This window comes from Sus scrofa, chromosome 12, assembly GCF_000003025.6.
Source record: "Sus scrofa isolate TJ Tabasco breed Duroc chromosome 12, Sscrofa11.1, whole genome shotgun sequence".
Lineage (NCBI taxonomy): Eukaryota > Metazoa > Chordata > Mammalia > Artiodactyla > Suidae > Sus > Sus scrofa.
Window position 1 is genome coordinate 38,087,361 of NC_010454.4, and position 16,188 is coordinate 38,103,548.

Here is a 16,188-nt window from a genome sequence, read left to right on the forward strand (position 1 = left end):
ACCCCTAACAGGGGAACTTCCATATGCTGCGGGTGTGGTCCTAAAAAGACAGAAAAAAAAAAAAGAAATGTGTCATCAACACGTATATAGTATTTATATATATGTAATTTAAACCCATGAGATAACATTATCACCAAAGAGTCAGTATAAATAGGAAAAGAGAAGAGGTCCAAAGACCAAATCCTGGGGATTTCCTATTTATAAGTGGTGGGAGAAACTTTAAATTTTTACTCCACCCAAGAAAAAAGCCTTGGAGGGTTTTTGAACAGAGAAATAACACAGTGTGATGTTTTGTTTTGGAAAGATGACTCCAGCTGCTAAGTGAATTGTAGAATGTAAATGCAAAGGTTGGAAGCAAGGAGACCATTTGGCAGGCCAGCTACTGCAGTTGACTGGGCTAGAGAGGCAAACGGAACAAGGGTAGTGATGCTGGATGTGATGAGAAGTCAGTGGATTCTGGATTTATTGATTTATTTATTTTTAGGTTTTGGCCATACCCATGGCATATGGAAGTTCCCAGGCTAGGAATCAAATCCAAGCCCCAGCTGCAACCTGCACCACAGTAGTGGTAATGCCGGATCCTTAACCCACTGCACCACCGTGGGAACTCCTAATTCTCGACATACTTATTTTTTTATTTTTATTTTTTGCTTTTTAGGGCCGTACCTGCGGCATATGGAGGTTCCCAGACTAGGGATCCAATTGGTGCTACAGCCGCTGGCGTATGCCAGGGGCACAGCAATGCTGGATCCAAGCCCCGTCTGTGACCTCACCACAGCAACACCAGATCCTTTAACCCACTGAGTGAGGTCAAGGATTGAACCAGCATCCTCATGGTTCCTAGTTGGATTCATTTCTACTGCACCCCGATGGGAACTCCCGGAGATATTTAAAAGAGTTGCTAGGCTTTGCTGATTGGTCGGGTATAGGTTTTGAACATTTCGAATTATATATTTTTATATTTGCATACAATTTCTATTGGAGGCTTCTCATCAAGGATAGTGTATGTTTAGATAGTGTTTGGACAGGGGAATATGGCTGAGAGTCAGGTAGCAATCAGTCGTAAAATATTTTGAGTGCTAGGAACACTGCTACATACAATGCAGATGCAAAGATGAATGAGACAGATGCTGTCTAGGGGAAGTGTGTAGAATAGAGCAGGTCTTCTTCAACATTTTGACAGGAATGAAATGAGAATATAAATGTCCAGACCCTTGGGTTAGAATTTTTGTTTTTCTTCTTTTTAGGGCTGTACCCACAGTATATGGAAGTTCCCGGAGCTAGAGGTCAAATCAGAGCTGCAGTTGCCAGCCACAGCCACAGCCATGCTAGATCCAAGCTGCATCCGCAGCCTATGCTACAGCTTGCAGCAACTCAGGATCCTTAACCACTTAACAAGGCCAGGGATCAAACCTGCACTCACACGGATACTAGTCAGGTTCTTAGTCTGCTGAGCCACAGTGGGAATTCCCTTGGGTTAGAATTTATTTGATGACTAAGTTTCAAATTAAGTGATTATGTCTGTAATAAATACTTTAAATATATTTCTCACTCAAAGGCAGTAATAGATCTCTTGAAAATTCTAAAGAAAAATTAATGTTAATCAAACCTTTAATGGTTTATTTTTAATTAGGTCCAAACTAAATGACATGATAGATGCTATTCCAAAAAGTAAAAAGAACAAGAGATGTCAGTTGCACTCCTTAGATACGCACAAACCAAAACCTTTGGGGTAAGTAGAATTGATTATCAAGATGCTTTGTCATTGTTAAGATTATAAGCGTTGATCATGTTTAGTAAAAAGAAAACCACATTGCTAGTTTTATTTCATTAATTGGTTACATGCTAACGTATAACACCATGTAATTAGTCAAAATAAATATGTCTCCTGATTCTGTAGGCCTTTTTTTGCACTGGGACTGTCTAGGGTCTCAATATAAATTTGATTTTTTAAAAATTTTTTTCCTTGTATTAGACAGGTTTCAGAGGAAGGAGGTTAAGATCTTGTGGAACTTTATGTAGCCAATATTAAATTTTTCAAAGTAGTGGTAGCATTCTTTAATTTATATTAATAGTCATAACGTATAAATTATTTTTCTTGTCTTTCTTGTCTGTAGGTTTCCCTAATAATTTATCAAGGATTTAAAAAAAATCTTGAATCAATCATAGCAAAATGAATTTATGTAACTAACTTGGAGGTTTTTTCCTTGGTTACGTGCTATAATGCCCAAGGCTGCTTCTGCCCCCACCTCCCTCCCTGCACAGTGTCGAAGTTGCCCCCACAAAATTGCTTGGGGGTTGGGGGTGTTAAGGAGAAGCCGTGGAAGTTGAAGGAAATTTCCAAGAAGTAGCTTTTGTTTTTGGAGAGAATGGGGTGATGTACAACTGTACTTCTGAATTAATTTTCAAAACCCCTTTTTTGAACATCTCATTAGTAGTGTTGACACCTATTGTTAAGTCGACATTTTCCTTCCTGGTAAAAAGACTTAGATGACCAGGTGGTGGTGTGTTCATAATCTTGTTTTTTTTCTCTATACTCAGGAATAAATTTTTTCTTTAAATTTTATTATGAAAACTGTCGAACACTTAGAAAGTATAGACTATGCAAAGACACCCTAACCCCCAGATACCTTCCATAGTAAAGTAGTTATCAAGAGTTGCTGCATTTATTTCATTTATCCACCTTTTTCTTTGCTGAAGTATTTGAAAGCAAGTTTCAGGCATAATGCTATTTTACTGCTACATATTTCCATATTCATCTCTAAATATAGGGACATTTTATTTCATAATGACAGTGCCGTTTATAACACCTAACAAACTTTAACTATAGTAATTTAATACATGGTTCATATTCAGATTTCCCTACCTTGCTCTGAAAGTATCTTTTTACATTGATTTGTTAGAATCAAGATTTAAGCAAGAACCATACATTGTATGATATTTAATGTGAGAGAACTCTGAACTCAGAGAAGCTCTTCACAACCTAAGGTGGTTATTTAAGGATAATTATTTCACATACCTGACTTACCAATATCTTTAGAGAACTCCTGACTTTCTTAATGCACAATTCAGTCTAATTTTCTCTTTAGATAATAAGCTTTATCTGAATAATCTGTCAACTGAAGCCACGGGGTAATATGATGTAATAAAAAGGCTGCCTTCTGTTTTTTTGTTATGAATGTTCCTCATTGAGCTAAAGAGCAGCAGCTACCCCAGCATCTTAAACATCTGTGCTAATTGCCACCTTCCTTCAAAGACCAGTTCTTCCACTTCTGCTCTGGATTCCATCTCCTGTTGTTTTTATTGACTTTGCTTCATTAATTATCAACTTTTATTCAATTGATGTCCAGTTATATTTTCCTCTGTTTCACCTTAAAAACAAAAACAACCCTCCACAGGCTTCACATCCCCCTTGAGCTCTCGCCCCACCACACAGGAAGCCAAATGCTTTGGAAGGTGGTTTGCTGAGTTATGCAGTCAATAGGAATGGAATTAGTTGACCTTAAGCAGTGCTTCCACCGGTATAGCTTCAGTTATACCCGTGTACCTTGCGGGTAGCAGGCCAGAGAGTAGCCTGCTTAGCCAAGACTCCTTCTCCTCCACTTGGGATGGTTACCGCCATTCTATGCTACTATGACTCTTCTTTTTTATATTTTTCCACTGTTGTTCTCCTCTTTTTTCTCTTTAGACTTTTCTTCACTGGAAAGTACAATGCAGTTGATTAGGTTTCAGCCTAATTAATCGTAAGAGTCTAGTTCGAGAGTAAGTTGTCTATAATCTGAAAGAAAGATCTAGACCAGAGGTGTAGGCCTGAAGCTGATGAATGATATATAGTTGACTCTTGTACAATGCAGGGGTTGGGGTACCACCCCTCCATGCAGTGGAAAAGTTAAATGTAACTTCTGGTTGGCCATTTGTATACAGGGTTCCTTCATACCTGCAAATTCAGTGAACTGCAGATCGTGTAGTACTGTGACATTTTTAAAAATCCATGTACAAGTAGACTTGTGCAGCTTAACCTCGTGTTGTTCATTGGTCAGCTGTACAAAATCATAGAGGAATAACAGTGGAAGAGAGAGGAATGCTGAGGAATTCAATTTCATGGTAGAAAAGAATAAGCCTAAAGAAACTTAAGAGTGGCCAGAGAGATAGGAGGAACCCAAGGGAAAAGAGTGTTTCAGGAGGGTTTGGTCAGCTGAGTTAAAAGGCCGCTAAGTTATCACGGACCCAAAAGGGTCCATTAGATATAACAACACTGAAATAATTGGTAATCTTGGTGAGATCTTTTGTTAAATGGAGACAGAATCCGGACCAGAATGGGTAGAAAAGTGAATGCAGTGTAAGGTGGTAATGGATTCACCTGTGAGTGGAAAGTATGGAGGAGAACAGGGAAGTGGAAGGACTTACTTTTTCAGAAAGCTTGATCTTCAAAGGAAGGAATGGTATAAAGACATTTGGTCTGAAGGTTTTATGGATAAAATCTTGATTTGAGCTGTAGAATTTTTAAAAGCTTTTTTTTTTTAGAATAATTCTTTCACATTTTGATGGTATAATTGTCATTCCCCAGTTCTGATTTCATGAACCTTTTCCTCAAAATGAGAACTTGCGTTTCAGAGTTATTCATATTTTGATTATGGGTCACTCAAGCATAATTAGAAAGTCACAAATAGGGAAGTTGAGAGTAGAAGGATGTAAAGGCAGAGAAGGAGTTGAGGTTTTTCTTTGAAAATAAGGAGCATTGACCCTTGGCCTGAGCCCTTGTGAGAAGGAAGTAGGGAGCTGAATTGTATATATGACCTTGCGTGGTGGGCAGAGGGTTGAGAAATACCTGTTTAGCTATGTGTAGGTTAAGTAAAGATTCAGAAGTTTTTCCATCTCAAGCATCCAAGGTAATGAATTTCTAGGACTATAGTGAGACCTGCAGAAGAACAGGCAGGAGCCAGTTGTTCAGAATCATGAAAAATCAAGAAGACTATCATTGAATGGAATATAGAAACACATTTCTCTTGGAATGCACATCTTCAGCAAAGCAAAATGCATGACCAGCGCCTCATTGAAACCTGTGGGGGAGGGAGAGTCTGGGAAGTTTTTAGTAAGTTTTTAAAAACTTATTTGTATAGTACTTACTACTAATTTAGGTTATATAAAGTGTTTATCTTATTTTAGCAAATGTAAAAATTTATTTACTATAATTAGATTAATCTGTGACTTTCCCAGCTACTTGTAAATTCGAAGGTGGATAAGAATTTGGTTGCTATGGGCTAGCTATAAAATCACTTTAAGTAGATTAAAACTTGTTAGAATTTTCAGCTTGTGCAAGATTGATCCATGTTTATGGGTGAAAATATTTTATAATTTCTTAGCCCTTTTGACTAAAACATTCCAAGTAGATTTACTCATAAAATGCTTATTATATTAACGAGTTGCTATCTTGATAAATGAAAATGTTGTTCAATTATATCAGATAAACTTAATAGTTGAGCAGAAATTTTGTTTAAAAATATGAGCACCTGTTTAAATAATATTTTAATGTGATTAAAGTGAATATGTAATTATATAAAAATTTGCAAACTTACCCTACTAATATCTTAATGTATTAAAGAGTTTATGATTTTAACTTAGAGTATAGAAATTATTCCTTCAGCTTATCCCAGTGTTACTAAGCTTTGTACTATACTGTACTACAGTGAAGGGAGCAGTAGCAGTGTCAGTTCAGAGAAGTTAAGTACAGATAAGAGAAGTAGTGAAGACCACAGGAAGGACAGCAAGTGTAGGATCATTTTCCATTATGGACCTTTCCAGGGAACGGCCAGGTAAAATCAAGCAATCCTTTACTCAGCTTTTTAAAAAATGTTTTACCCTTACGTATTCCTTCTCCTCACTAAGATTTGTTTCTTTCTGCAGAGGTTGTTGGATGGACGTATGGGAACTAATGTCCCAAGAATGCAGGGATGAAGTCGTTTTAATTGACTCTAGTTGTCTTTTAGAAACACTAGAAACCTATCTGCGAAAACACAGGTAAGTCTAAAGGGCTTCATGGTATCGTTGGAAGGTGCCTTAGCTGTCAGTCATCGAGACTGACCTGTCCCTGACCTTCTTTATGTAATGGGACTCCAGCCTTCCCGTTAATACCCGGCACTAGGCGGAGCTTAATGTTAGGATAGGCAGTTCCTTCATGGGCTGGCTCTCAGTGTTGACCTTGTGGTGTTGGGCCAGCATTGCCTTTTTTGTAATCTTTACCTATTGGTGCCAGGCCAGCCTTTCAAGAAACACAGAATAATTGTGAATCAAGTAAAGTGTGCTTAATCCCTTTGGAAATTCTAGTACTCCTTGTTTTATGACAAGTGTTTTTATGATGTCATTTTCAAAACTAAAGATAAATTAGCAGCTTTTATAATATAGTAATATTTTGAATTATTTTTTCTTTAATTATTTGTCAAGACCTAAAAATAGAGTTGGAATTCATGTGCTTCATGTACTATAAAAGTAACTTCAGATTTTTCTTTTTAGAATACTACTTTACAAAGGAATTTTCTAAGTGTCATTAACATTTGGAAATTCGTAGGGAGGGAGAGTGCAGTAGGAAAGGAAACTGGTAAGGGAGCCATCTAGAGATGGCATTCTTGGGGGGGAGTTGTACTGTTTTACTATAAATTTGTCACATGTTGGGTTTGTGGTTGTGTGTTCTTTGATTCGGGGACAGATACACACAGTTATTTTGGGAACACTTCTAGAAGACATACTTAAATGATTAAAACTGGTGTTATCAAGATTGGTGTATATTGATGGCGGTGAGCTAATAACCTACATACTAAGTTTATTAAGCATTTTTCTTTTTTCAATTAAAAACTTGCTTGTTTTTTGCCTTTTGGTTGATGATATTCAAGAGAGCAGAGAATGTGTCAATTATATGGAGTTTGGAAAGGGGATTATAAGCGTAAAACATGCAAACATATAGGCCCGTCATAGATTCCTTTCTCTTTAAATACAAACTGATCCTTGTGTTCTGTTTGAGTAGGTTCATCCAAAAGATAGTTTTTTTGAGGGTGATAAATTACTAGTAATTTAGAACTAATGTTTTGGAATTTCCTTTGTTGGTTGTAGCTATTTCCTGTGTTTGGAGGCAATATTTTATATTTATAAGAAAGGTGGGGGAGTTCCCATCGTGGTGCAGTGGTTAACGAATCCAACTAGGAACCATGAGGTTGCGGGTTCGATCCCTACCCTTGTTCAGTGGGTTAACAATCCGGCGTTGCTGTGAGCTGTGGTGTAGGTTGCAGAGGCGGCTCGGATCCCGCGTTGCTGTGGCTCTGGCGTAGGCCAGTGGCTACAGCTCTGATTCGACCCCTAGCCTGGGAACCTCTGTATGCCGCGGGAGTGGCCCAAGAAATGGCAGAAAGACAAAAAAAAAAAAAAAAAAAAAAAAAAAAGTGGAAGTTCCTGTCATGGCTCAGTGGTTAACGAATCTGACTAGCATCCATGAGGAGGCAGGTTCAGTCTCTGGCCTGGCTCAGTGGGTTAAGGATCTGGTGTTGTTCTGAGCTGTGGTGTAGGTTACAGACACGGCTCGGATCCTACATTGCTCTGGCTGTGGCGTAGGCTGGCAGCTACAGCCCCGATTTGACCCCCTAACCTGGGAACCTCCATATGCCTTGGGTGTGGCCCTAAAAAAGCAAAAAAAAATAAATAAATAAAATAAAAAAAAAAGAAAGATGGAGTCCATTTTATAAATACATTAAGGGTGGGGGAGAAGTACATTTAAGAGAATAATTAGGGAGATCGCATCAAATTTGGGTTCTACTGATTATAACTTTGTATAAATTCCTTTTCTGTACCTCAGTGTTTTTCTTTAGGATAAAAATAATGGTAACAGTAATCCAGTATAAGATTTGTTTTAAGATTAAATCTGTTGTGAGGATTTTTTTTTTTTTTTTTGTCTTTTTGCCTTTTCTAGGGCCGCACCTACAGCGTATGGAGGTTCCCAGGCTAGGGGTCTAATTGGAGCTACAGCTGCCGGCCTACACCAGAGCCACAGCAACGCAGAATCTGAGCCGTGTCTGCAACCTACACCACAGCTCACGGTGACGTCAGATCCTTAACCCACTGAGCAAGGCCAGGGATTGAACCAGCAACCTCATGGTTCCTAGTTGGATTCGCTAACCACGGAGCCACGACGGGAACTCCTGTTGTGAGGGTTGATGATACATAATAAGACTTACTTAGAACAGTATCTGGCAGGTAGTAAGCACATCAGTGAACGTTTGCCTGCCAGATTTGAGAGTCTTTGGTACTCTAGTGTATTTAGTTCTTGTTTTAGGTACAGTTTGAGTTTTTGAGGTATAGTTAGTTGAAAGTGATTTCTAAATGTCTTGGCACTTCGACTTTATTTAGTGGACTCTTCTGAGACCTTTATAATACAGTGTTAGAAATGAGGTGTTAGGGAACTGTGAAACCTCTGCCTTAAGAAAACGTTTCACAAAGGTATGTGCAAGGTTACTTTTGAAAGCAGGAAAAGTCAGGGGCGTTCCATCATGGCTCAGCAGAAATGAATCTAACTAGCATCCTTGAGGACACAGGTTCAATCCCTGGCCTCGCTCAGTGGGTTAATGATCTGAAGTTACTGTGGCTGTGGTGTAGGCCAGCAGCTATAGCTCCGATTTGACCCCTAGCCTGGGAACCTCCGTGTGCTGCAGGTGTGGCCCTAAAAAGACCAAAAAAAAAAACTATTCCCTACTGCCGGGGATTGAACCTACATCCCAGGGCTCTCAAGACACTGCTGATCCTGTTACACCACAGTGGGAACTCCAGGGAAGGCTTTTTTAAAAAATCGTGATAGGGAGTTCCTGTTTGGTACAGCAGAAGCAAATCCAACTAGTATCCTTAAGAATGTGGGTATGATCCCTGGCCTCACTCATTGTTAGGAATCTGGTGTCACCATGAGCTGTGGTGTAGGTCACAGACACAGCTTGGATCCTGTGTTGCTGTGGCTGTGGCGTAGGCCAGCAGCTACAGCTCTGATTTGACCCCTAGCCTGGGAACTTCCATATGCTATGGGTGTGGCCCTAAAAAAAAAAATTGTGATAAAAAACATATACATTTACGCTCTTAACAGTTCTTAAGTGTACAGAACAGTATTGTTAATTATTTGCACATTGCTGTACAATGGAGCTCTAGGATTTCCTTTATCTTGTATGACTGAAGCTATACCCATTGAAAACTAACTCCCCGTTTCCCTGCGTCCCCTGCTAGCCACCATTCTATTTTCTGTTCCTTTGAGTTCAGTTACTTTTGTAACTCACCTCACAAAGGTGGAATCCTGCAGTATTTGTCTTTTGTGTCTGACTTGTTTCACTTAGCATAGTGTCCTCAAGGTTCATCCATGTTGTCGTATATGACAGAATTTTCTTCTTTTTTTTTTTTCTTTTCCCTTTTTTTGGCTGCCCCACAGCATATGGAGTTCCTTGGGCCAGGGATCAGATCTGGGTTGCAGTTACAGCCTAAGCCACAGCTCTGGCAACACTGGATCGTTAACCCACAGTGTGGCGCTAGGAATTAAACCTGAGTCCCAGCACTTCCAGGACTTCGCCAGTCCCACTGCACCACAGTGGGAACTCCAGGATTTTCTTCTTTTTTTTAAGGCCGAATAATGTCCTAGTGTATGTATACAATATATACATTTGCCTGTCAGTGGACATTTAGTTGTTCCCACATCTTGGCTATTGTAAATAATGCTGCAGTGAACATGAGCATGTACAGAAAGCTCTTTGAGATCCTGTTTTTAATACTTTTGGATACATACCCAGAATTGGGATTGCTGGATTATATGGTAGTTCTATTTTTTAAATTTTTGAGGAAATGCCATACTGTTTACCTTGCTGGCAGCACCGTTTTACAATCCCATCGACAATGTGCAAGGGTTCCAATTTCTTCAGATCCTTACCAATACTTGTTATTTTCTAATTTTTTGATAGTGGCCATACAATGGGTTTGAGGCGATATGTGGTTTTGATTTTCATTTCCCTGAAGATCAGTGATGTTGAGCATCTTTTCATATGCTTGTTAGCTATTAGTGTATTTTGTTTGGAGGAATGTCTATGCATGTCCTTTGCGTTTTTTTTTTTGGTCTTTTTGCCTTTTCTGGGGCCACTCCCTCGGCATATGGAGGTTCCTAGGCTAAAGGTCGAATCGGAGCTGTAGCCACCAGCCTACGCCAGAGCCACAGCAACGCGGGATTGGAGCTGCGTCTGCAACCTATACCACAGCTCACGGCAACGCCAGATCCTTAACCCACTGAGCGAGGCCAGGGATCAAAGCTGCAACCTCATGGTTCCTAGTCGGATTTGTTAACCACTGAGCCACAATGGGAACTCCCTTTGTCCATTTTTTAATGAAGTTGTTTTTTCTTTGTTATTGAGTTGTAAGAGTTCTTTGTTTATTTTGGACATTAATCTCTTATTCAGTATGTGGTTTATAAATATTTTCTCTATTCCGTAGGTTGTGCTTCATTCTGTTGATTGTTTCCTGTGCTACAGAGAAGTTTTTGATTGTCTCATTTGTCTGTTTTTTCTTTTGTCCCCTGTGCTTTTGATGCCATACCCAAGAAATTCCATTGTCATGTTTTCTTCTAGGGGTTTCATGGTTTCAGAGATAATGTTTAGGTCTTTAAGCCATTTTGAATTAATTTTTGTGTGTATCTGTGTTTTTGTTTTTGTCTTTTTAGGGCTACACCCACAGCATATGGAGGGGTCCAAGACTAGGAGTCAGATTAGAGCTACAGCTGCCAGCCTACACCACAGCCATAGCAACGCAAGATCCGAGCCAAGTCTGCGACCTACACCACAGCTCATGGCAACGATGGATCCTTAACCCACTGAGTGAGGCCAGGGATCGAATCCGCAACCTCATGGTTCCTAGTCGGATTCGTTTCCTCTGCACCATGATGGAAGCTCCAAAAAAGACTTTTTAAAATAAGGATATGTGAGCTATATTCAGAGTAGTCCATTGTACATGGAAGCAACCTAAATGTCTATCAGTAGATGAATAGGTAAGATGTAGTATGTGTACACACCCACACATACACACCACACACTGGAATACTACTGAGCCATAAAAAAGAATGAAATAATGCCAACTGCAATAACATGGACCTAGAGATTGTCATAGTAGGTGAAGTAAATCAGAAAAACAAATACCATGTTAGATCACGTCTATGTAAAATCTAAAATATGTTGCATATGGGAGTCCCTGTCGTGCTTCAGCAGTTCAGCGAACCCAGCTAGCTCCAGGAGGATGCAGGTTCCATCCCTGCCCTTGCTCAGTGGGTTAAGGATCCAGCATTGCCGTGATCTGTGTTGTAGGTCGAAGATGCAACTTGGATCCCGCTTTGCTGTGGTTGTGGTGTAGGCCATCGGCTACAGCTTGGATTCGACCCCTAGCCTGGGAACCTCCATATGCCACGGGTGTGGCCCTGAAAGACAAACAAATAAAATAAAATATAATGCATATGAACTTATTTACAAGCAGAAACAGACTCATAGACATAGAGAACAGATTTATGAGCACCAAAGGGGAGAGGAAGTGGGGGAGGGATAAACTAGGAGTTTGAAATTAGCAGATTTAAACTACTATATGTAAAATATAAACGAGGTCCTACTGTATAGCACAGGGGACTGTATTCAGCATCTTGTAATAAACCATAATGAAAATGAATATGAAAAATAATAAATCTGTGTACACATATATGTATAACTGAATCACTTTGCTGTACACCAGAAACTAACACAACATTGTGCATCAACTGTACTTCCATTTAAAAAAAAGTCCATTGTCTCTGTGGTCCGTATACAGATGCAGGGTAGAGTGGAGGGACCGTGACGGGAGAGGCGAGTCGTGGGAAATACGATTGGCAATAGTAGGTTGAGAAGAGAAGTCACTGAACACCTTGATGAGCTTGGATTTTATTTGTAGACAGTGAGGAGGTTTAAGCTGAGAGTGAGGTAATGAGATTTGTTTTAGAAAATTTTTTTTGGGGGGGGTTCCCATTGTGGCTTAGTGGGTTAAGAACCCGACATGGTGTCTGTGAGGATGTGGGTTTGATCCCTGGCCTCGTTCATTGGGTTAAGGATCGAGCATTGTCACAGGCTGCAGTATAGATATGGCTTGGATCAGGCATTGCTGTGGCCGTGGTGTAGGCTGACAGCTGCAGCTCCAGTTCAACCCCTGGCCCGGAAACTTCCAAATGCCGCAGGTACCTCCATAAAAAGAAAAAAAAAATGTGTCTAGGCAACTTAAAAAGGTCAGAGAGAATTACAAAGAAGGGTCTTTCAAGAGATGTAAGAAAGAATTGATGCCATTTAGCCTCATCCCTAAAAGCAGGACCTAGCGAAGAGTTGGAATTAACTGAGGTTCCATCCTGGGTGACTGTGAGTGGAGGAACATAGGAAGGGTCATTTGGTTTTGGCCAGCGAATTTAATGTGTTGCCTGTTGGACGTTGTGCTGTCCCTTATTTTTCAGTATGGTTTTGGCTCTGAGGCAAGGACAGGTTTTGAGCTGAGCTATAGAGTTGAGAGTCAGGCGTGTTGACTGAAGCTGTGGTAATAGATGAGCTCACCTAGGGAGATGAATATAAATCAAAGAGCAAACTTTCTTCATCCCATCACACCTGATCTCAAAGAGCCAGTCATTAATATTGTGAACCTGGCTTTTTCACCAGCCCGAGTTCTTCATGTGTTCAATAATAAAGAAACCAGACTCAGAATTCCCTGGTGGCTCAGTGGGTTAAGGATCTCGTGTTGTCACTGCTGTGGCTTGGGTTGCAAGTGTAGCAAGGTTTTGATCCCTGACCCAGGAACTTCTGTGTGCTGAAACTGCAGGAAAAAAAAAAAAAGAAACCAGGCTCTATTCTTTTTTCTTTTCTGATTGAATAATGTTGGTTTTCTAAAAGAAAACTTTGTCGTCTTTCTACATTTGCAGTCTTCTACAGTTTTACCACATTATATACACTTAAGTTTAAACCACATTTCTACATATATGTTGTCTGTGTTATGACTGTATGTTGACAAACATGCTTTTTTTGGGGGGGGGGAATTCAACATCTTGAAAATTACCAGTAAACTAAAAATACATGTACCACTTTCCTGTTCTTCTTGCCCCTCCCCCCCACCCCCACTCCCCATACCCTAGCTAGTGCTGTATTAAAATGTAAAAATTCAAATCAGAGTTTACTGGCTGAAGATACTGTTTTCAGAGACTGAAAGGAGAGGAATCCTAAAATCATTGATTGGTAGCCTTTGTTGTTTTATTTCTGACCTGTGCAAAAAGCTCTTGAAGTGGAGATACGCTAGTCTTTGGCAACTAATGTTTTCTGGGCATGCATTTTGTGAACTAACGGGAATTTGTCTGCCTCATTCTTTTAGGCCCATGTATTTCTCTGGTTTAAAAATCATTTGGAAATGGAGATCTGGCTATACTCATGTAATCCCTAAATGTGTATTTATATATGTGTATGTTTTCAATGTGTGTATGGAGGCTTTTCTTAATGCTCTGTATGGGAGGGGAGGATCATTGCCTAGTACACTGTTACACGCTTCATGAAATAATTACACAGCCAGTTCTTTATTTGGAGATTTTTCTTTTCAACAGGTTTTGCACCGATTGCAAGAATAAAGTCCTCCGAGCATACAATATCCTTATTGGTGAACTTGATTGCAGCAAAGAGAAGGGCTACTGTGCTGCACTTTATGAAGGCTTGCGGTGCTGTCCTCATGAGAGACACATACACGTTTGCTGTGAGACAGACTTCATTGCACATCTTTTGGGTCGTGCTGAGCCAGAGTTCGCAGGAGGGTATGAGTATGTAATTTGCTAGAATGGGCTATCTAGCGCTTTGCTTCATTTTATTACTGAAAGTATATTTCCATCACCTTCTGCCTCAGGGCATAAGATATATATACATATATATATACATATATATATATGTATATATATCTCAAAGTGTGCCTGTAGGAGTTCCCGTTGTAGCTCAGCGGTTAACCCATGAGGACTTGGGTTCAATCCCTGGCCTCGTTCAGTGGGTTAAGGATCTGGCATTGCCATAAGCTGTGGTGTAGATCTCAGACTTGGCTTGGATCCTGCTGACTGTGGCTGTGGCGTAGGCCAGCAGCTGTAGCTCCAATTCGACCCCTGGCCTGGGAATCTCATATGATGCGGCCCTAAAAAGACAAAAAGACAGAAGAAAAAGTGTGCCTGTATAAAGATTTTGCTTTCTTTAAAATAATGCATTTAAGGAGTTCCCGTCGTGGCACAGTGGTTAATGAATCCGACTAGGAACCATGAGGTTTCAGTTTCTATCCCTGGCCTTGCTCTGTGGGTAAAGGATCCGGCGTCGCCATGAGCTGTGGTGTATGTCACAGACACAGCTTGGATCCTGCGTTGCTGTAGCTTTGGTGTAGGCCAGCGGCTATAGCTCCGATTAGACCCCAGCCTGGGAACCTCCATATGCTGTGGGAGCAGCCCAAGAAATGACAGAAAGACTAAAGAATAAATAAATAAATAAATAAATAAAATAAAATAATGCATTTAATTAACTGAGTAAAAATGGAGAAAGTGATCAGTTGTCTGCTCCTTGTTGCTTGAAATTGGTAGGCTTTCTTGGGCTTTCATTGTTATGGATTATCATTTTCATTTGAAAATGATTAGAAGAGATTCCCCCCCCATCCATGTGTTTCCATGTTTAAATTTTGTTCATAATGATGGTTTTTGCATAGGAAGAGAGATCTTTGCAGCAGGGGGTTAAGAAATACTTTATTGAATGTAATTCATGAACTGTATATATCATTATTAGGAACCTAAAATTTTATCTCTGGCTTTGTTGTAAAAAGAAAATCAGGAAAAGTTGTTCACAGAATAAATTGAATGCATTTCCCTTTGTGTTTTGTGTATCAACTGATTTGAGTGCCTATTTTCTGCAAGGCATTTAGAATACAAACACTCTTTTATCACTAATGTTTGTAAACACTTCTACTTTTGCCCACAATTAAATTACTTTGTACTGCTTTTCTCCATATCCTCTCAAAAAAAGAAACAAAAAACAAATAGACATTTGCTATAATTGGAAGGTGAACTGTCATGCTTACTGTGAGCTGAACACTTATATGTGATGACTTCTCTGTACCCCAGAAAACATCTCTTTAGGGCCAGTTCCTGAATTACCTTATTTTTAACAGTGTTAAGACCGAGTTATATTTGCATGTGTATTTCTTACTGATTATATAATGTATGCTTATGTGTTTAGATATACATTGAGTTTGAATGTGTAACTGTCTTGTTACTAGTTTATTATTGGGTATGCAGATTGTGTTTAATACCTGAACTTGGGGAGTTCTTTTGTGGCTCAGCAGGTTAAGAACCTGACTAATATCCATGAGGCTGTGGGTTTGATCCCTGGCCTCTCTCAGTGGGTTAAGGATCTGGCTTTGCTGTGAGCCGTGGTATAGGTCACAGACATGGCTTGGATCCTGTGTTGCTGTGGCTGTGACATAGGCCAGCAGCTACAGCTCCAATTCAACCCCTAGCCTGGGAACTTTCATGTGCTGCAGATGTGGCCCTAAAAAGCAAAAAAAAAAAAAAACAAAAAACAACAACAAAAAAAAAATTGAAAAAACCTGAACTTGCAGAGATGTTACAACTTTTACTGTTTCAGTTTAAGGGTGGTAGGAAATATGTGTGATTTATTTTCCTTTATAGGAGAAGAGAAAGGCATGCTAAGACAATAGATATAGCTCAAGAAGAAGTTCTGACCTGCTTGGGAATTCATCTTTATGAAAGACTGCATCGAATCTGGCAAAAACTACGAGCAGAAGAGCAGACATGGCAGATGCTTTTCTATCTTGGTGTTGATGCTTTACGCAAGAGTTTTGAGGTAAGAACAGTGGGCCATTTCAATGTCCAAGATTGTTTAAAGTTCTGGGACTGAATCTTAGTGTTAATTGCTGTTCTTACCTTGCCTTAAAGGGCTGTGATCCACTGGGCCTGGCTTTGGGTGTTCAAGAGAAGAGTATTTTGGGGAACTGAAATTTAGATGTTAGTAGAGTTTTCTTTGTTTTTCAATCCTGTTACTATGCCAGCATTGGTTTTTAGACATTCTCAGAGTAGAAAACTGAGGTTGATAATTATTAAATGAGATGCTG

At 39.7% G+C, this 16,188-nt stretch overlaps 1 protein-coding gene across 19 annotated transcripts in view; it reads left to right on the forward strand.

The window, feature by feature from the left end:
- Positions 1 to 16,188, forward strand: part of GGNBP2 (gametogenetin binding protein 2) — a 37,687-nt gene that overhangs the window by 13,328 nt on the left and 8,171 nt on the right. For 5 of the 19 annotated variants that reach the window (XR_002337210.1, XM_005669026.3, XM_005669023.3 and 2 more), the window contains 5 exons: positions 1,634 to 1,732; positions 5,688 to 5,813; positions 5,905 to 6,018; positions 13,643 to 13,852; positions 15,746 to 15,920. Coding sequence is in view for 17 of the 19 variants with exons in the window: in XM_005669026.3 (XP_005669083.2) it covers positions 1,634 to 1,732; positions 5,688 to 5,813; positions 5,905 to 6,018; positions 13,643 to 13,852; positions 15,746 to 15,920 (724 nt within the window). In the remaining 2 variants the exon portion in view is untranslated. Of the gene's footprint in view, positions 1 to 1,633; positions 6,019 to 13,642; positions 13,853 to 15,745; positions 15,921 to 16,188 lie in introns of all 19 variants that reach the window. The other 14 variants (XM_005669030.3, XM_021067329.1, XM_021067326.1 and 11 more) reach the window with 6 other exon arrangements.